Raw genomic sequence first — 21,659 nt, forward strand, 5'->3', positions numbered from 1 at the left:
TTCTTAATACAGGAAACAATAGACAATATTTCCTTTTGAATAATAGAATACCGTGTTTGTGGTCCTTTTCATATTGCGGAGGTAAACTGAACTAATTGTTCTTTACCTTTATATAATTATTTGAGGATGCCACCATAACCGATATCACTAGCATTTGTCTCCACAATCTTGTAAGCAATAAGAATTGGTAAACATAATAAGGGTAAGAATTTTGTTATTTGTTTAATCCTTTGGACTACCACAGTATATTCATGGGTCCATGGAGAAGGATTTTTTCGAAGACGAGTTTATAAGATTTTAGTATCTTTGTGGAGATCTTTATAAAATTCAAAAATATAATTTAAGCTTCCAAGAAACCTTTGTTGTTGGGTTTTGTCACAGATTTCATCTGCGAATTTATTAGCAAATTCAATAAACCTTTGAATGGGGATGATAGTGCCTTTGTGAATAATGTGGCTGAGAAATCGTATGGATGTTTGGAATAATTGTATTTTTTTTGGCACTAAGGATTAAGCCATTATTTTTAATAATATTATAAAATTTGTAAATATGCTTGCTGTGTTGAGACACAGAATTAGAATAGATTAATATATCATCAATATATACAAGTGTAAAGGCAGTATAAGGATTGAAAATATCATTCATAATATTTTAGAATTCGGAAGGGGCATTTTTTAGGCCAAAAGGCATTACATTCCACTCGTAATGGCCAAATGGTATTGTGAAAGTAGTCTTATAACGGTCTTTTTTGGAGATTTGAACTTGCCAAAAGTCAAATTTCATATCAAATTTTGAAAATATTTTTGCTTCATAAAGACAGTTTTAATAAATATTTTTTATTGGGAATTGGGTATCGAATTCACTATAAAACCTTATCGAGTGGTTTATAGTTAATTACTAATCTAGGTGTTCCTCATTCTAATTCAACATTTTTATTGACATAAAAAGCAAGGCAAAACCAGGGAGACTTACTTGGTCGAATTAATTTTTTATCAAGAAGATCATTGATTTCTTGTTTGCAATATTCCATTAATTTTTTATCCATTTGAATTGGTCAAGCTTTGATAGGGATTTGTCGTTCATTGAAATCTCTTTCATAGGGCAAATCAACCATATATTGTTTACGGTGCCAGAAGGCATGAGGTAGTTCAGAACATAAATCGTTCTAAATAAATATTGAATTTTTTGAATAATAGATTGAACATGAGGTTGTTGTAATTCTTGGTCAACAATTTTGTAAGAAATTTCTTTTTAGAGTAAGCAAATTTGTTTTTGATTATAAATAAGATTTGTTTTGAGCGTATTCCCACCTCTAATCTAGCACATTTTATTTCATTAAATTTGAATTTGATGAAAAAGTACTTTCCTCCAATCTAGCACATTTTATTTCATTAAATTTGAATTTGATGAAAAAGTACTTTTTTATTGCTCCAATGGTTTTACCAAACCAATATCAAATCCAAGATATGTTACAATTTTCATCAAATTGAAGATAGCTGTAGTTTTCACCAATTTACTGTTCAAAGTGGTTGGAGTTTCAAGTAATACAGCATCGTCGGATGACCGGCCGGATGTCCCCCGGATGACCACTTGGGTGAGTAAAAAATTGCCCACAACATACCACAGATTTTTGTAAAAATAACACTAGTCAGTCGACCGACCGGACGTCCTCCTGGTCGACTGGTGATTTGATGACTCTCTGTTGGATCTCGCAATATTATATGGAGTTTTTACTCAATTTTTTACTCAAATTTAATGAAAAAAAGGTTAAACGATGGAGATGCCCTAATATGGATCCAATCCAAAGGGACATGAACAGCCTAACCACAAGAAAAATACAAACCATAAAATAATAAACCCATAAATGAAGCATGAAGATTTTTCAGAAACAAAATACCAACTACTTCAAATCTATGATATTTCCAAGTTTTTCTGTTATTTTCTTCTCTTCTAAAACAAAATGTTTTCTTCCCCAAATTGCCATGTTAGTAAAATGGTTCAATAAAAGCTTCTCACTGTCAACTCAAACGCCAAAGTAACAAATATCAATCTGCATCTTGAAACACTCCCTCAAATATATAAGAGCTACACGTTAAAAAGGCCAAGAAATGGCTGGTCCAAGTCGAAAAACACCTAGCAAACCGAGAGTTTAATTTTATACCCCTGGGCCGATCCCACCTCCTATAATGTCTGACTGAATCTAACAACTGGTTACAGATCCAGATGGTCAGTTGAACTCCACATATTTTGATCGTCAGACTGTGGATCTCCAAAAATAGCTTCAATCCTTGGTTTTGCAGGTTGATCTCTCCCGAGAGGGAAATTCCAAAATGAATCGGAATTCTCAAAGAATATGTAAAATGCAACTGCAGATGCCAAAAATAATCCCAGAAGAACTAAATAGACCTGCCACTCTGCACATGAGAAGGGGGAAAAAAATAGATCAGCCTCGAATGTCAAACAGAGAGAGAGAGAGAGAGAGAGAGAGAGAGAGAGAGAGAGAGAGAGAGAGAGAGAGAGAGAGAGAGACCTTTCCAATCAGCAGGAACATTCAGCCTAGTCACCATAGCTCCCCATTCTTTAGAAGTAGTAAGCACAATCCTGCATAATGCATTCCCACCCACATAGGTTAAAGCAAATACCAGGCTTCAAAGGGACATGGCTAGCCTAACCACAACCGAAAAATACATCCAAGCATTTAATTTGTTTTAATCAGTTATAGATGAGTTGACATTGTGAATAGAGTTTTCTTATCTGTGAACTACACAGTATATCTGATTCCTTGTTGGACCTAGCCTTGGTCATTCATCAAGCAGAATTGCGGATGTTTGTCACGGGATTAGAGCTAAAACTTATTTTCTTCTTTTTTTAGTGTCCAATCTGCAGGAAGACAATTCGTTTCAAGGTGCTTGTATGACTCCAAGAAACTTCACAACAAAGTCCATGTCAGGCTGGCATGTTTGTATATATTTTTGATAAATAAACTGACACGTTTGTATTGGAGCTCAATGCCTTGTTTTTTCAAATTCATTTTTGAGTATAATATGTTTCGTTGCATTAAAATCTGAAAAGTGCTTCTCATCTCTTACCAACCATAGCTTTCCCAAAAATCTAAGAAAAAACTAGAAATTTCTGTAATAGATCAACCAGTTTCATGAATCAAGTGCCGATAGGAGTGGAAAACATGGATATAGAACATTAATCACAAATAACTGCATTTGAGAGAATTTCAAAATGGTTAAATAAACTGATGAAGGACTATGAATTGAGATGATTCAGTAGTCCATTCAGGACCTGGAAGCTAGAAGGGAAAGATAGGAGCACATACATTAATTTTGACCTTCTACCTGTACAGCCATAAATCTGACACCATATGTATCGTGTCTCAATCAATTGGGGTCGGGTCAGCTACATAAGCCACTTTTCCCCATCATGCTCTATCAAGGGCCATATCTTTAGTTAAACCAAGTAAATTCATATGATTCTTTACTACATTATCCCATGTCAATCTTGGCCGTATCCTTCCCATAGTGTTTCCATTAACCGTGATCCAATTGCACTTACTCACCATTACCTCTACCGGTCTTTGTCATACATGATCAAACCATCTTAGCCTATCCCCAAAATGAAATGCTTAAAGTAACATAATATTGCAACTACCTTCCTCTTTCTTTCCCCCTGAATTACAATTGTTAGAATTTTTCCCAAGAAGTATTTTATTTGTTTTTTTAGACAAAAGTAAGGAATCGATCCATCTTAACCATTGATCACAAGTACAGTGTATATATATATTAAATAGCAACAAAACAAATCACAAGCAAATACAAAATGCAAGAGTATTAACCTTACCTTTCACTAGGACAGAACTCGAGCGATGCAATGCGTGAACCCAAGTGAAGCCTCTTACTCCAGTGGGAGACCTCCATTTTTTTCAGTTCAACTACACATACATCCCCATCTTTGCTTCCTCTGTAATGAAGGAAAAATACACATCATTGAATTTAAAAATCACAAACCAAGGCACCAGCCTAGTACACTATTGCAATGAGTTAAAAATATTATGAAAAAGTTTACAAACTGATGTCATCAAACAGCATTTCTAGAATATCACATAATTTTTAACTATTCAGCATGAGACTACAGATTTTCCTTTCCTTAAGCTATGAGCCATACAATGTGAAAAATCTACTTTAAAAAGGTCAAATACATGAAAAGACAACTTTTAGCACTACCTTTCTGCAAATGAAGGATCATGCTAACTTTTTGGCTAAGCACAAAACAGGCAGGATTGGAGAATTTGTCAATAAGGTAATAGCCTCAGTAAAAGCAAAGAAGTCTGACGGTATAAAGGTGCTAAGGGCTATATTTCTTATGTAATCATGATTATGCCTCAACATCCATTCCATATCTCCCATCCAAAAGTCAAAAGTAAATAAGTGCAGAGCAGTTCAAATTTGATATGAGAAAATTTGTCCAATATATGTTGGTGCTGCAGTGCAGTACGAAAAGAACAAATAAATTTCAATGAATAAATTGCACAAAGACAACCCTAATGGTAAGAAAAAAAAAATATAAACGAAGCACATATTAAAATCCTGAGTTGCAGATAATCCATTAATCAAGAATATATTAGCAATACATTGGTCCGCAGGTTCTCTACAAATACTCCACACTTCAGCTTCAGTGAATTGAACATAAGTTGCAACTTGCAAGCATATTAAACCCCGCCTCAAATTGAAAGAAGTTAGTAGAGAGCTTGTTCTGGTAAAAGACTAAAAGAATAGAAAACATTTATTTCAAAAAGGTTAGGGGAGAACGTGGAATTCTATTTACAGTACTTTGAGATCAAAGTAATGACCTGTACAGTTAATTTTCCAAAACTTAAGGCTCACAATGAGATATATACCATGAGTTATAAATATTACAATCCAAATAGAGATTTCAACTAGGTAAACCAACTGTACGTATTCTTATAATAAATGCAAGCTAAGCATAGTACCATACAATATAAACTTACGTGGAAAAGAAAAGCAGCGCACTTCTTCCATCTTGTTCTAATTAATGCAACCTAAGAATAGTGTCATATATTATAAACATAAGTGCAAAAGAAAAGCAGAGCACTTACAGAGCAAGGTATTTCCCGTCCAGACTCATGGACATTACAGAAGCAGGCTTTCTAAGTAGTCTCTTGTGCCCAATTTTTTTCCATTCACTTATGTCCCAAACAACAGTGAGTGCTTTATTACCTGCATTATATAAATAAGCTTACTTCAAATGTAAATAAGTACCGATGAGAGGGGGGGGAACATGTTTAAAAAGTGTGTACGGAAATGAGGAAGTTGAGTAGATGTATGGCACAAGAAAAGATAGAATAAGAAATGAATGCAATGTGAGAAGTTAGAAGTGGCTCTAATTGAAGATCAAATGAGAGAATAATTTAAGGTAGTAGACAAACTAACACGCTGATCTTGTCATGTGGATGATACTACGAGAGGAATTAACACTAAATTAGAAATATAGAGAAAAGAACTTGAGTCAAAATAATTTAAAATAAGTAGAATTAAATTTGAATAAATGGAATGTAACTTTAATAGAAATAGAAATAGAAATAGTGAAGATTTAAAACCATAACAAAAAGTGAACAAATTCATTACTTGTTTCAATTATTAATAAGGATGAAGATGTGATCCATAAAATCAAACTTCAAAGTATGTTGGCTCAAGTGGAGCAGCGTTTTCGGGCATATTATGTGATCGAAAGATACAAAGAAATTTGATTTTTATTTTTATTTTTATAAAACATCTATAAGGTCAACACTGCTTTATGGAACATAATGTTAAACGACTAAAAACAATACGTTCATAAAACGAGTGTAATCGAGATGAGGATACTTAGATGGATGTGTGGTAAGACTAAGGCCAAGTTTGGCATCCTCCAAAAAATTCAAAAAGTCAAAAAGTCACTATCCTATTTAAGTCACATCATCTTATTTAAGTCACATCACCTCTCTAACACATCACTTCAAACCCAACCCAAATCCAACCCATATTTCATAAAAAGTCAAAAAGTACACTTATTTAGTCTTCCCAAACTTGGCCTAAAAATAATAGAATTTTAAATTAAAAGAGCAGCAATAATTGAAGATAAGTCCAGAGAGATCACATTAAGATGGTTTGGTGATTTGGTCATATACAACAAAGACTGCTTGCTAGATACAAAAGTAAGAAAGAGTGATATAATCACTGTAAATGGAAATAATAATTGGGGGGATGGCGGCGGCCTAAACTAGCATGGGATGCAATTGTAAAAAAATACAATTTATTTAATTTAACTAAACATAAAACCCTTGACAAAGTGAAATGGAGAAAAAAAATCCATCTAGCAGACCCCACCTGATTGGGATGCTTAGTTTTGTTCAGTTTTAGACCAGCTAACAAGCTGGTAAGAATATGTAAGATGATCCACATCAAAGTGACAAAAATTCAAGAACGCAAGTCAAGGAACTGTGAAAGAACATGTTTGCCTTGGATTTAACTAAAGATATGTCTGAATAAAGCTAACTGGGTAAAATGGATTCATGTAGCCAAACCCCAGTGATTGGGATTAGGGTTTTGTTGAGTTGATTTGTACATGTACTAATAGTAAGTGATGAAACACTGTATTATGTTCCTCTGTGTTTTCAGATAAATATACCTTTTTGAACAGTGCAAAAAAGGAACGGTTTTGTTCCGTCCTTAGAAAACCGACATAGTTCTATCTTTTCATCCTGCAGCAGAGAGAAGAGAGGATATGATATCAAGTCAAGAGTTCAACAAGAAGCATAAAAAATAGTGGTACCGCCAAATGTTGTTAGATTAAATAAACTGTACCGAGTTGCGAGTCAAAGAAGTCACTGGAACACCATCATTTGTCTTCCATATTCTTGCAGAACCATCAGTAGATGTTGTAGCTAAGAACTCTGAGTCTAGGCTGCAAGTTTGAAGAGGAGAAGCTAATCATTTAAACATAAAATTTTACACTCTTTCAATATGTTATATAACTATCATTTTTTATATAGTTTTATTAACTGCCTGCTAATAATTTTTTCTAAACAGATGCTTAGGCAGTTAAACCATTCTTTACATTCAAATACATAAGGAAAATGTTTGGTGGCCATAAATTATGTGGCTCAAATGGCCCGAAAATGCCAAAACGACGTCGTTTTGGCATTTTCGGAGTTGTTTTGTACCCAAAACGACATCGTTTTGGCATTTTCGAGCCATTTGAGCCACAGAATTTGTGGCCACCAATCATTGCCGAATACATAAATATCTACATATGAACAAACACAATGAAATATATGCACAATGACCCTAACATTCCTCTGAAAAACACATGTGCGCATGAACTCCTGTGTCTGTCTGTGTGCATGTGTGAGGAGCTGAATCTGCTGAGGATACTAATAACAGCCACTAATGGGATTTCTATAACCAATTTGAGGCTCATATTCTCTTGATTCCTCTTTCCTTTTCCACAAAATCCCAGCATTTACAGCAACATTAGTCTATTTGAAACACTGGTTTTCCTCTGATATACAAGTTATGTCCACAATACATTTATCTGTAATCACAAGATTTCCTAAAATGGGTATTTGCATGGAGCCCAACTCTCAGGAACCTTTTAAGCATAAAGCAGAAAACTGTAAATCTTCTTGTCCAAGAACCACATCTCTTGGCATTTGCATGGCAATGTTTTTTAAAACAAGAAGAAACAAATTTCCATAAGTTTACCCAACTAAGCCAGAATGCTTATTATTACTCAGTAATCATGTATTTTACATGAGACATGAATGCGAAAGCTGTGTACATGTACATAAGCTTGGAAACAAAAGAAGCTGAGTGAGAGAGAGGCCATGCAATGCTGTGGGGAAAAGTGGGAGGAAAGGAAAGAAGAAAATTGCACTATGCATGTGATTTTGTAGGGGTGACGAGGAATGGGTGAAGAGGGGATGTAAATCAGAAGCAAAACTTAATGAGAGTGAGAGAGTGCGCTATGCCCAACATGTTTGGGGAGAAAAGCAGGAATATTTACCTTGAGTGGAACAAAGCTCGTACAAACATAAATCTATATTGCGAAGTGGCAGGGTCAGTTATCTTTGTAAATCCAAAGTGAAAGAGGGGTAATGTTCAGAAATTTCATTAGGAAAGGCCAACAAAAACCAGGGTTAGGCATCCCTAAAATATAGTTTGGATAACTTTATTGCATATATGCATGAACATCAACATAACATACTGTTACGCATGAAACATCACAAAATAAACAAGTAAGTTGAATTCCTACCTAAAATCCATATCTTGGAAGGACTTGTGAGCTCTTGGTTCATCTAAAATGACACGCAGGCTTGGCCATTCAAAGATTCTGAGATGCCCATCCTAAAGTTAATTAAGGAATTGAGTCTCAATACACAAGTCTATTCACAAACAATCATATGTGCGGGTATTAAAATGCAAGTTATACCATTCATCACAGTGGGTTATTGCTTACCTCCCCACCACTAGCAAATCTAGATCCATCAACACTAAAAGCTAGGCATTTCTGAAAGCCACTACCTTGGAGAGGAACAAATTCTTTGGCCGACATTTTATGACCGTACACCTCGAACACTCTGCACATCACAGAAAAAATTTCATCCTATTTATAGACCAGAGACAGGAATGGAAATCATAATGATCATATAACAAACACTACCTTAGCTAGATTTAAGGTCCGAATAATCTCAAGTGAAAGGTCAATGGATAAACAAGCAAAGGTTGAATACACTTCTCAAAAAACTAAAAATTTTGACAACTTTTAGCCCCTCCAACCAGCCAACCAATTAACATATCAAAACATCATTTAACATCAAAGAATTTGCTGAGGGCTGATACAGCTCTGTTTGGTTTTGTTAAAATTAATGTATTATTGATTGATGTATTACAAGATTGTTTTTATATTGTGTTATGTATTACAACTCCTATATATAGAAGAGAAGGTGGTAGTAGGTGTAGTGTAGTGGAGGTGGTAGGTGAAGTGGGTGCTAGTGGAGATAGTGGAGGTGGTAGGTGAAGTGGGTGCTAGTGGAGATGGTAGGTGGAGGAGTAAATTGGTAAATTCTAACAGCCCCCCGCAAACTCAAGGAGGATAGAAACTAACCAACTTGAGTTTGGAGAGAGGAACAAAACAATAAAATACATAAAAAGAAAAAAGGATAGGAGACACTGTATGGTCGTGTCAGACCGTTGGTGAAGACACTGTATGGGGGTGTCAGACCGATGTAGAAGATAGTTTATGGGGTCATGTCGGACCGTTGTAGAAGACAGTTTATGGGGTCATGTCGGACCGTTGTAGAAGACAGTTTATGGGGTCATGTCGGACCGTTTGTAGAAGACAGTTTATGGGGTCATGTCGGACCGTTGTAGAAGACAGTTTTATGGGGTCTTGCTGGACCCTTGTAGAAACTAACCGGAATCAATGTCGGGACAGTTTACAGAGTCTTGTCGGACCCTTGGAGAAACTAACCGGAATCTATGTCGGGACAGTTTACAGAGTCTTGTCGGACCCATAAAGGAGCTAACCGGAATCAATGTCGGGACAGTTTACAGAGTCTTGTCGGACCCATAAAGGAGCTAACCGGAATCAATGTCGGGACAGTTTACAGAGTCTTATCGGACCCTTGAAAAAGCTAACCGGTATCAAATGTCGGGACAGTTTATAGAGTCTTGTCGGACCCATAAAAAAGTCGCACCCTCAAAAGGTGTGCCCAATCTTTCAAAAGGCGTGCCATCAAAAGGCGTGCCCAATTCATCAAAAGGTGTGCCGGACATGATGGCGAGGCACGTGGGCACCTTGGCTTGCGCGCCCGTTTGTCGTCTGGCGGCAAGTGGCGCGCGATACGCGTGGCTGCCTCGGCTATTTAACCAAGACGAAGGCTGAGGCTGAGGCATACCATTCTGAAACCTCTGAAACCAACCCTTCGCTGAAAAACTCTGCCTCTTCGGAGAGAGAAAATCTGTAACACTCTGTTGCCCAGAAAAATGGCCTCTTCTTCCCGGAGTCTGCTCACTCTCTTTCCCGACCTGAACGAGTCAACAAGAGAGATAACTGGTGCGGTGGCCAGTGAACCTCAACCAAACACCGCTGGTTTTGCTCCGTTGAACTTTCCGATGCGGGCTGTGGAGCAAAAAATGGCAGGGCAAACAGATATTGAAGCCAATCAATATACACTGAAGTCATGTGTGGAAACCATGACTGCGGTTACAAATTTGTCGAACCGGCTGCAGAGTAGGACAAATGAGGTGCAGCATTTGAACGGCCAACTGGCTCTGCTCCAGCGCATGTATAAGGATGCGCGAGCAGAGATAAGTGTGCTGAAGGCGGAAAACAAGGAGCTGAAGCGGAAGGCCACCGTGATGTTCCGATTTGGAGGTCCGCCATATGCTGCAGGGGAGGAGCAGGGAGTAGTGATCATGCCCAGTGGAGTGGGAAACACGGAGGCAACAACGGCAAGGGCCGTCCAGGACGGAGGCAAGAAGAAGAGACCTGCAGCAGAGTAGAGAAGAAAAATCCCACTGTGGGTGTGGGTGTGTGTGTTTGTATTTTATTTTATTTTTTTATTTTTTTTTTATTTTTGGGTTGTTTTTTTGTTTTTTTGTTTTTTTTTTTTCGGTGTAAAATGGGGATCGGGGTTGATCCCTAATATAAATAAAACAAAGTGTTGTGCAAATCTGTAATTTGTTTTGCTTTTTTTTTTTTTTTTTTTATGTTTTAATAAAAAAAATGGAATGAAAAATTATGTGAAAAAGCTGGCTCACTGTTCGTGGAAAAGTGTTTAAAAGAAATAAAGAAAAGAGGGAAGTGAGTTGGTGGACTAAGCACTGAGAGAATAAAAAAAAATGAGAACAACGCTGGTGGAGTAATATAATAAAAAATATATATATATATATATATATAAAATAAAGAAAGGTGGAGAGAGACATGCCCATGTGGGGCGGTGGGTTGGAAAATATTTTTAAAAAAAAAAGGGAGAGTGAGAGAAAAAGGAGAGTTGTTTTGTTTTTTTTTTTTTGTTTTGGGTTTGTAATAAAAAAAAATAAAGAAATAAATAAATAAATAAATAAAATAAAAGAAAATAAAGAAAGTGGAGCGTTGGGCCCACGTTTTTTGAAAACCTGCAAAGGTGTGTTTTTTTTTTTTTTTTTATTGTTTTTTTTTTTGTTTATTAGTATTAGTATTATTTTTTTTATTTATTTATTTATTTTTTTAATGAAAAAAAAAAATAAATAAATAAAGAAATAAATAAAATAAATCAAGAAGATGAATGGTGCACATGGGGCACATGGGGTGAAACCGTGTGTGAATGGTTCACATGGGGTGTGTGAATGGAAAGATGAAATAAAATAATAAAAAGAAAGGTGGGTGGTGGGGGGTTAGCAGCACACATGCAGGTGGGGGAATATGGATTTCACAGAGCACAGTGAGCAGGGAGATAGGTATCGGGAACTAGCGAACCGAGTTGATGAGACCCTTGGATTCATGTCTGCTGCTGGACTGAAAGTGATCATCCGATCATGACAACCAATGAGTGTTGGACAGCGCATGAGTGCTTGCTCGTGCCTGCTCGTGCCTTATGAGCAGGCACTTACCAGGATGGATGCAACGTCCGGCTTGTACTATGATTGTTCTGCTCATTTCCTCTGGGCTGGGGAACGAACTCGGCAACTTGATGGTGCCCATGTTGAGTTCTTGAGAGGAATTGCTAAGCCCCATGGAATTAAGGTGAGGGACAAAATGGACCCTAATGAGCTGGTTAAGCTCATTGAGATATTGAATCCTCAGAACAAACCAGGGAGGATTACAAATATCACAAGAGTCCGCCGAGTGTTTGGAGGATCCAGAGGGTGTCCATAGGCGGCCTCTCATGCCGAAGAAGCGGGCGGAGTAGTCGGAAGCGAAGCCGCCGAAGGTGGCTGCGATGGTGCCGGCAGTGTGTGGGTCCAGCCGTTGATCAGAGTGAAGGGACCGCAGCAGTGTGTGTCCAGCCGTTGATTTCTGCAGCAGTGTGTGTGTTGATTTCTGCAGCAGTGTGTGTGCAGCAGTGTGTGCAGCAGTGTGAAGGGACTGCAGCGAACAGTGGTGGTAGATGAAGACGACCGAGACGGTGGCGTATGGGAGGACAACAGTGAGAGGAGGGGCAGTGGTGGTGGACTCGAATAAAATTTCAAGGTATGTGTAGAAAATTCTAGCGGATTAGATTGAGGTCCGGCGGACGGCCAAGGTGAGGTTGCCATCCGCCGGTGAAGCGAAAATACTAGGTTCTAAACCTGCTCTGATACCATGTTAAAATTAATGTATTATTGATTGATGTATTACAAGATTGTTTTTATATTGTGTTATGTATTACAACTCCTATATATAGAAGAGAAGGTGGTAGTAGGTGTAGTGTAGTGGAGGTGGTAGGTGAAGTGGGTGCTAGTGGAGATAGTGGAGGTGGTAGGTGAAGTGGGTGCTAGTGGAGATGGTAGGTGGAGGAGTAAATTGGTAAATTCTAACAGGTTTCAATTTCAGAACCAGTTTTCTGAAATTTTCTGAAAAAAATAGAAATTAGTTTGACAAAAATAAACACCAAGAAGCAGAGAATGATCAGCCAAGAAGCAGAGAATCACAATACAAGCACGTCCTTGGAAAAAAGGCACTTACCACAATCTTAGCTTAGCATGATGCCATCGCATTCAAATCATTAGTGTAGATAATACCATCAGTGATGACGAAGTTAAAAGCAGAAGTTCCACAGGCTTTTTCTTTTCTTTTTTTTGATGGGCGAAGTTCAAAAGCTTTTCCACAAATTAAATGAAAAATGAACAATTGAGGCCAATATGTATGAAAGCCTACGCTAACAATTACTCTGACAGCCAAATCCACTTAGCAGAGATCCCACACAAAGATGAAACAAGCCTATAAGTGCTTTGGGATATTAGTGAAACTTTCTTCTCATTTTCTTCTCATCTATGTGAGGCAGTTAACCTAACAATCATTCTTCTAGACCAACTACCACAAGAACCCTGCAATAAATCCAAAGGGCTAGTTCTCTGTCTACAGCAACTAATCACTATTTTTATTTCAGAAGTGAAAGCCAAATCATTGCTTTATTTGAGTTTTGGAGATAAAAATGTGTAGCAGTAAACGAATAAATTAATTAGAGTAAATTAGACTAACACCCTTTGAGGTTTAAAAAAATATACATCAAGCCCCACAAGTTTGGCATAATTACATTGGGCTCCCTTAAGGTTTTAGTTGATATAAAACTCAGCCTCCTTTTTCATTAATAATTTGTTAGTAGTATGGATGGAAAGATGACGTTATTCTTTCCACTTAAATGTATATTTTACCTTGTTTATCCATGTGTCTACACACCATCTGCATTAGTTCCATTATAGTCATTTTAGTTTTACCAAAGGGGAAGTCGATGTAGTTATGTCAAACTTGTGGGACTTAAATGTATTTTTTCTAAGCCTCAAGGTGGTTTGTGAGATTTACCTAGTTAACTAAGATGAGAGCTTAACTAGTTGAATCATGCTAATGACAACCCAAAGGTCTGTTGCTAAAGGGAGGAAAAAGCCAAAAAACAAAGGTTAGAATCTCAAGGTTTTTTCTTTTTTTTCTCCACATTGGATCCCAAAGCACTTTCACGTTAAGAAGGACACAACAATTTGTGATGACATCCACCGAAATAAAGGGTAGGAAAGGTTGATAAGTTTAATATTTCGCAGGACAACATAGATTCACAATAGTTACATATATAAAATGTAGAATCGCAGCAAGACGATAAGAGCTGAAAAGGATATTAAAAAGATTCATTTTTTTTCTTTGTTTGAAGACCAAGCATAATTATCCAACTTCAATCAATCAATCAAAATTTTCTGATTGTAATCGTACTCAGCCCAAAAATTTTGTTTTATAGCACTTGGAGACATTGGAAACAAAAAGCTTCCTTTCAAAGTGATATTTATTAGATGAAGACTTGAGGCTTATGCTTTCAAAAATACATGATGTTCTCACTAAAACTACAGACACAAAAAGGCAAAGGGAAACAATAGTGAAAAGTTCTAGTATAGATAGTTTGAATAGGCGTATTAGTAAGCAGTCTTTTCTCTGGCATCATACTATCACCCAAATCAGTAGCGGACCCAGAAATTTTGGGAAGGGGAGCCAAGGTAAAATTCTTTAGATTTTGGAGAACTAAGAAAGATTATATAGATTTTGGGAGGTCAAAATGCTAATTTCTGCTTTAAATGCTCAAAACTGTATGGTGGTAATGAGAATTTTAAGAAGTTTGGGAGCCTAAGGTAAAATTATTTGAATTTTATAGAGGTCAAAGTAAGATTATGGAGATTTTGAAGGCGCTAAAATACTAACTTGCTTTATAAATACTCAAATTATATGGGAGCAAATGAATTTTTTATGAAGTTTAGGGTGGGCATGGCCCTCACCCGCCCTCTGTGTCTGGCCACTGACCCTGATGCACACTCCAGCCCACTAAACAAATTAATCATTGCCTAAAGGTGGTTTTACGATTTGCACCTACTATTTCATCTTGAATCTCCATAGAATAGATAGGTAGGCAAGGCTATAATCAGTTTGAGAGAGAAAAAATACTTTGATTAGAATAGAATCCAAAAAAGAAGATAAGTCTAAACAAAACAAAAAGGCAATGGAGCTAGGAGTATTCCATTAAGGAGGTTGGAAGGAAGGTATAGGGAAAATTTTGCCGAAAAGATGGTGAGTAGTCAGGCTGGGTTTAATAGATTAAATAATTATTAAAATATTACTTAATATAGGCCAATTAACCTAATCAAAAACTATAGGAGACTAGTCTCAATTTAGACATGTTACTCACTTCTCATAAACTTATGTACTTATTTGAATTTTAGTCAATGTTCTTAAGCTCATAAAGCTTTGCAAGTGGATCAATTAAAAACCAAATCTCTTTTATTTAATAAAATTTAACTGTTTTTGGCAAAGAATGTTCATTTAATATGATTTCACACCAATCAAGTAGACTATATTTTTAATTACCAAAAACAAAAAGGTAAAACTATATTTCTTATTTACTGGAAGATTTTTTTTTTTTTATTATGCGGTTACCATTGGCTTTTTAATGGGAGGCCAAATTAATTTTTTTGGGTCATTACATTAGACATTAAATTTTGAAGGGCAACCCTTATATGAAGTGGGCTTTGTAATTTTTTTAGAAATGCCGATTTAGTTTGACAGGGCATGATATAGGATGCAATAATATTTGGAGGATTAAATACATATAAAAATGAATTTTCGCAAAACTTTGGCTGTAAGTAAATAAAATTTCCAAATTAAGCTCTCTGAGGACAATATTTAATGATCAAAGAGGCAATTGCAACTATTTTCAATATTAAAAGGTTCCAAGCCAAAATCCTCATCCCATAAGAAACTCCTCCAGATCAGCAGTCATTCTCTAATTACTACAGTTCCATATGATTCTAGATTGATCAATTCAACATAGGTCCATTGAAAGAGGATTGCTTTTGTTTTGAGGTTCTCACTATGCAAAGATGGAAACCCCAATTCTGCTATCTAATAGCAAGACTTTGCCCCAATCTTCCTTCTCATTTGCAAGAAGATTCATTAGAACCATACTGTAAATTATATATTAGGTAAAACTCTGAACACAGAAGTCCAACCTGTTTTATATGTATATATGAGTAAGGGAGTGGCGAAGTCCGAGAGCTGGTTAACCTCCAAAAATGACACAAATACCTTATCAAATTGTCAAATTAAATGTCCGACTTTTCTGCTTATATGCATCAGATAAAAATCAAAGTGCCTGTTTAGCATAACTTGAACATATTAACATTCTCCTTTTGTCAAGATGCCTACGGTTTTGATGTTCTAATCAGGCATGTCAGATGCATTAATCATTTCCAATACCCATGTGACCTATTTTTGACACAATCATTTCATATGTTCTGAACTGTCCAATTAATATAGGGTCAAACAAGGACTGCAACAATTAGGTGTTGGATAGTGTGGATCCAAATAAGTGCTGAACATTAACCCTCAATTGTGGATGTGCTGCCCTGATAAGTAGCCGAATTTTAGAATAAGGATAACTTTGGTATTTTACAGTTCTGCCTAGTGGCCCTAACATGGATTTGGAAAATTCTATTCGCACACCACATGAAATATCAGTACAGTAGACACCATTTGTTGTGTTTGAATATGAACTTTCAAACAAAAGTTAAATGTTCAAACACAAATTTACGAACAAAAATAAATTGTTTAAATATACATTCGGTTCAACTGTTTATATCCGAACACCTACTTTTTATTTATAAATTTATATCCGAACATTATAAATAATATGTACTGAAATTTTGTTTGTTGTGGAAATAGAATTACCTTATGGATTTATAGTTATAGTGCCACATCTCTGTATTGTATTGTAAGTCTTTCCGATCATACTAAAAATGCAGCGACGAGCCTTATTATGGAGTAAAACACATAAATGCGTGATTTGGATTCTTATTTTAAAACTGATTGTGCATGGTGCGAACCGCGTATCAATTCCTAACATTAGAAACTCAAACAATAATAATTTCAAAAGGCATCTAACTGTAGAGATTTCGATAAAGAGAAACGTAATTGGAAGAAAAATTAATAAAAATTCCTAACAAGTGAGAGAGAGAGAGAGAGAGAGAGAGAGAGAGAGAGAGAGAGAGAGAGAGAACTCACTTGCAGCCACCAGTGGTGATAGAGCAAACGAAGTCGTCCCCGCTTGGGTGCACGGCGATGCTGACAGGGTCCCCTTCTTCAATCACGTGTGAAGCCTGTTGAAGAAGAAGCAAGAGTCTCAGTGTCACTAGTAACAGCACGAGAGAGAGAGAGAGAGAGAGAGAGGGGTTAGGGCAGAGACCGAGGGTTCGGAAGAGAGAGAGGAGGTCTTGGAATCGAAGGAGAAGATCTCGATGAGCGAGGGTTGATCACGGTGCCTGGCCTTTCCCACCACCACGAGATGGGCGTTTTCCGGCCGCCTGATCCACGAAGCACACGTCACGGTGCCCTGCCTCGACAAACTGTCCTCCATCTTTTTAGAGAGAGAAATGAGAGAGAGAGAGATGTTTGTGTTTCTTGTTGAAATGAAAGTATAGAAATTGAGGGAATGTTTGTATGTATGTATGTGTAGAAGAAGGTGAAGGAGAAGATGGTGGGTCCTAAATAATGGAAGAAGCGCGGCAACTACAATGATGATTGAGGGGTTGAGTCGATTGAGTGGATGAGTGAGAGAAGAATTACAATATGTCAACGATGGGTCGGTCTATTAGTATGTAGTATACTATGTATGCATCGGACGGAGGATATTCGGTGATGGATTCCCGCTAATGATAGGCCCCGGGCGTTATTCTCATTGTGGCCCTCCTCCGCTACACCTTCAACTTCCAGCTATGTTGCGCACACAATGGCGTCGTTTTGGGATGTGATTATTTTTTTAGTTTTTTAATTATTTAGTTATTTTATTGTTGCATTTAGTGATTATTTAGTTTTTTAAATTATTTGGTTTGAAGAGGTAAAATTGTCGTATACTAACTGTGGGGTAAGCTGTCAACTTATGCTACTTTTTTTAAATATATATATAGGTCATGACTGAGGTTACTGTTTGAGATTATTTAATTTTTTAATGTTTGAATCCATTTTAGTCCTAAATTTGGATTTCCAAACAGGGCCAATATAAAATATTACATAAATACTTTAATAAAAAAATATTATTTTTTTGCAAATTAATATGGTATGTATTAATAAGTCTTACTGCTAGACAGATTAAAACTGTTGATCTGATAAGTCCTACCAATCAATCCTCAATTTAAACTGTTAATCCGATAAGTCCTAATGCTAGACATATTTTTTCCATTTGATCATATTTTCCATGTTTGGTGTTGATCTGTGGACGATTGTACCCCCCACTTTGTTGATTGGGACGTGTTTCCATGGGATCACATATTTTTTTTTTTGGGTATGTTGGACAACATATTTGGTAAGTCGAATGTTAATTGAACAGATGGATCAGCCATTTTCCGTTAGGGTTTGTGGTGTGACATCGCGGTGTTTTGCTGTGATGCCTATGTGTTTGGATACAATATGTAGCAGTTCAGACGTTGACATATGTCCGTTGGTTTGCAGGTATGTCATGTTTTTTTTGTGCAACGTTGATTTGTTCGTTTGTTGGTAGAATACCGATGTTGGAGTAAATTTCACCTGTACATTTACGTCATGTTACATAGCATCATTGGTATAACGATTCCGGTTTTGATTCGGGTAGACACCCTATTTTGACCGGCCCTAAGACTTGGCTTTTTTTTTGAATACCCGCTGTACTCGCTGATGAAAATTGAAATGTGCTATTTTATGAATTTCTTAGCAGACAAATCAGAGTGAAGCTTTAATCCCAAACCTCACCCATTTTGGCCATATTAAAATATTTTTATTATTATTTTATAAATTTGTGGTATTGTATAATTTTATATAATTTTGTGTGTTCGTACATAATTTTAGATGTTTGGTATAAATAATACATTTTTGATATTTGATAAAAAGAAAATGATAAAAAAAAAATAGAAAAGAAAAGATTAAAAAAAAAAGAAATGGTCTACATGATGATGGTTTTGGGATGGGATATGATGATGATTATTATTTTTGATGGTGGAGAATAATTCGATGAAGTGGGTTTCAAAGGTTGTGGGGTGATATGTTTTAAAGAAAAAAATATAATGTTAAAAAAAGGAGCTCTCTCTCTCTCTAGGGTTTGAGAGGGTAGCACATGAAAAAAAGAACAGCAATGCTAGGTATCATAAAAAACCTTTCATGAAAATAATCATGAAAGTTTTGTAACCTTTGGATTACACTTAGAATAAAGCACCACACATTAACCAAGGTAATCCAATGATCATAAATCTTTCATGATCATTTTCATGATCCCTAACTTTTCCCAAAAAGGAAATGGTGGGGTGGCCAAGAAAAAAGGAAAAAGAAAGAGCAAAAGGGAGGATAAGTCCATAGCAAATAAAGTCGCAAATTCGGTGGGGGGAGTGTTGAGGGATAGTGGAGAAAAAAAAAAAAGGTAAAAAGAGGACACATACACAAGCATCTTATCTCTCTCTGCTGGGGGCTTCTCTTTCTCCTCTTCACGCGTCCATTCCAAAAACCCGAGTTTTCCCAAAATCAAACTAGCAATCTCACCATCATATATCTGCGAATTCCATGGTTGATTTGGAGCATCCTTCTGGTTGAAATGTTTGGCTCTTTTGGGAGCACTTACAATGCATACAAGCCTAAACAAAAGGCCAGCATTTTTGGTATTGTGAGGCTCGAAATGTTGAGAGGCATAAATAGGCCGAATAGATGGACTAGGAGAGTCGAAATATATATAACGCATTCGGCCCTGTTTGGCATAATAGCCGGTTGATTGAGGGGTCGAGTGAAAAGTGGTTTTGCAGCAAGAGAAGCCGAATAAGTAGTTATACGGCGAATCGAAAATGGGCCCAAACCTCGAGGCTCAGGAAAGAAAAGATATAAATAGAAGAACGTCAGATAGAAAGAGGTATGTGAGAACTAGTGTGCTTAACTTAAGATACAAGCAATCAAGAGAGTACACACTGACTTATTCGTCGGAGTGCTAATTTCGGCACCCCTGACCGGAGTATTCATTCATTTTCAGGTGGTTAGCTGAGGATCACAAGCGTCCCCCAAGATTAGAAGAGTATTTCCAAATCACATCCCCACAATTGGCGCCGTTTGTGGGAATACTCAAATACATCCATGGCGGGCGTAACGGAAGACCCTCCGATAGTCACTGATGAGACCACACAGAGAGATGACCTCACTCCAACAAACATGCTTGGACCGGAGACTATCGCTGCAAGACGCGCCTTGAACTTCGCCTCACCCTCTACTTCAGCGGATGAGACAATGCAAGCGATCATGGAACAAGCAAAGCAAAACGAACAGAGGTTGGAGAACATGATCGTTGAGAATGAACGTCTCCATCAGGATTTAGCCTTGGAAGTGGCGAAGTCCAAGCAAGCTGTACGCCAAGATCCGGAACGACCTCTGAGGGCAGATGGTTGATGACCTCGAGCTCGACAACAAGACACTGATAGCGACTCCGACTCATTATCCCCAAAGCCTAAGAAGAAGGGACGACCCGAAACTACCAGTTTCTCTGAAGAGAGTCCACGTATAAGGCATAATCGAAGAAGAAACAGTTCAGACGAAGAAGACCAGCACGATCCCTTTGTACGACGGATTGCAAGGGCATTACTACCCAAGAAATTCAAAGCACCGTCATTCACCTTGTACGACGGTAAATCCGACCCCACCGATCACATCCGCCATTACGAGCAAGCCATGACGCTGCATGCAGACGACGAGACTCTCATGTGCAGAATATTTCCGAGCAGTTTGGGACCACTAGCTGTCAAGTGGTATTATAAACTGGAGCCAGCTTCGATCAAGAGCTTCCACTAACTCCAAAAATCCTTCAGGGCAAGGTTTATCACTAATGAGGTCCAACCAAAGCAAGCTGATTTCCTTTGGGCAATGCAGATTCAACTGGGGAAAACCCTTCGTGCGTATTCGACTCGATATTGGGAGTGTTTTAATCTGGTAGATGATGCTTGCAATGACTCCATGGCCATTATCGCCTTCAAAATGGGATTACATCCCGACAGTGCCCTCTGCAACTCCTTGACCAGACGGACCTCCAAAACAGTCTAGTTGTTGATGAAGAAAGTTAAGGAATACTGTAAAGTGGAAGATGACGCCTTACGGATTAAAGCCGGAAATGTGGCCAACAAGACGGCTCCTTCTAAAATAACTCAGCCGTTAAATTTTGTACCACCTTAGAGACCTGAACCACAACATCGGGCTAAACAAGACAAGAGACGGGATTCTCGCCGATCAAGCGACCAATGCCCCCACCGAGTAAATGAACAACTGCAAGTCGATAGCAGGCGCATAAGGCGTGCCAATAAGAAATATACAGAGTTGTTAGAGCCGATCAGCGCAGTCATGTCCAAAATCCAACACCTGCTGTTTTTCAAATGGCCGTCGAAAATGGTGGGACCTCCCGACACGCGAAGACGGGATAGGCAGTGCGAGTATCACAAGGATCATGGCCATGATATTGAGAGTTATTATGCATTGAAGGATTACTTGGAGGAATTGGTACAAGATGGTCGGCTACAACAGTACGTTCGAAAAGGCAACTCAACCAAAGTAATAGCCTTAAGACAGGATTCACCTCCACTCGGCGTGATCCACATGATATACAGCCTGCCAATGCCATCCGCGGTGCATACGATTTAGTCGAATCCCGACCTTCAAAATCAATTCACTCCAGCTAAGCAGCCCCATGAAGCTGCGAGCATTGTTTTTGATGATTCAGACTTGGCCGGAGTGACACTTCCTCACATCGATCCCTTGGTAATCGAGTTACGCGTAAATCGATTCACCGTTGAGCGCGTACTCATTGATCCGGGAAGTACATTAGAAATTATGTATTACAAGACATTTACCAAACTCGGCTTCTCCGAATCAGATCTCTCTCTGGTACCTTA

General features: G+C 37.6%; 1 protein-coding gene and 1 long non-coding RNA gene across 3 annotated transcripts; one reads left to right on the top strand and one right to left on the bottom strand.

The window, feature by feature from the left end:
- Positions 1 to 1,878: 1,878 nt before the first annotated feature.
- Positions 1,879 to 17,559, bottom strand: LOC114292620 (SEC12-like protein 1). 2 transcript variants are annotated; one of them, XM_028236615.2, is made up of 10 exons: positions 16,964 to 17,559; positions 16,783 to 16,877; positions 8,524 to 8,644; positions 8,320 to 8,411; positions 6,870 to 6,969; positions 6,694 to 6,766; positions 5,126 to 5,246; positions 3,850 to 3,969; positions 2,531 to 2,601; positions 1,879 to 2,414 (listed from the first exon to the last, which is right to left on the bottom strand). In XM_028236615.2, the coding sequence occupies exons 1-10, from the start codon at positions 17,132 to 17,134 to the stop codon at positions 2,212 to 2,214; spliced, it is 1,167 nt and encodes a 388-aa protein (XP_028092416.2). In that variant the 5' UTR covers positions 17,135 to 17,559; the 3' UTR covers positions 1,879 to 2,211. The 2 variants fall into 2 exon arrangements, with proteins under 2 accessions (XP_028092416.2, XP_028092417.2); XM_028236616.2 differs by lacking the exons at positions 8,320 to 8,411; positions 8,524 to 8,644 and having other exon boundaries at positions 16,964 to 17,468.
- On the top strand, positions 8,407 to 12,973 carry LOC145797043 (uncharacterized). Its single transcript, XR_014338003.1, has 2 exons — positions 8,407 to 8,917; positions 12,570 to 12,973. It is a non-coding gene; the product is annotated as an uncharacterized LOC145797043 (long non-coding RNA).
- Positions 17,560 to 21,659: the final 4,100 nt, after the last annotated feature.

The sequence above is a fragment of the Camellia sinensis genome, chromosome 8, assembly GCF_055761805.1.
Source record: "Camellia sinensis isolate YWXY chromosome 8, ASM5576180v1, whole genome shotgun sequence".
Taxonomy (NCBI): domain Eukaryota; kingdom Viridiplantae; phylum Streptophyta; class Magnoliopsida; order Ericales; family Theaceae; genus Camellia; species Camellia sinensis.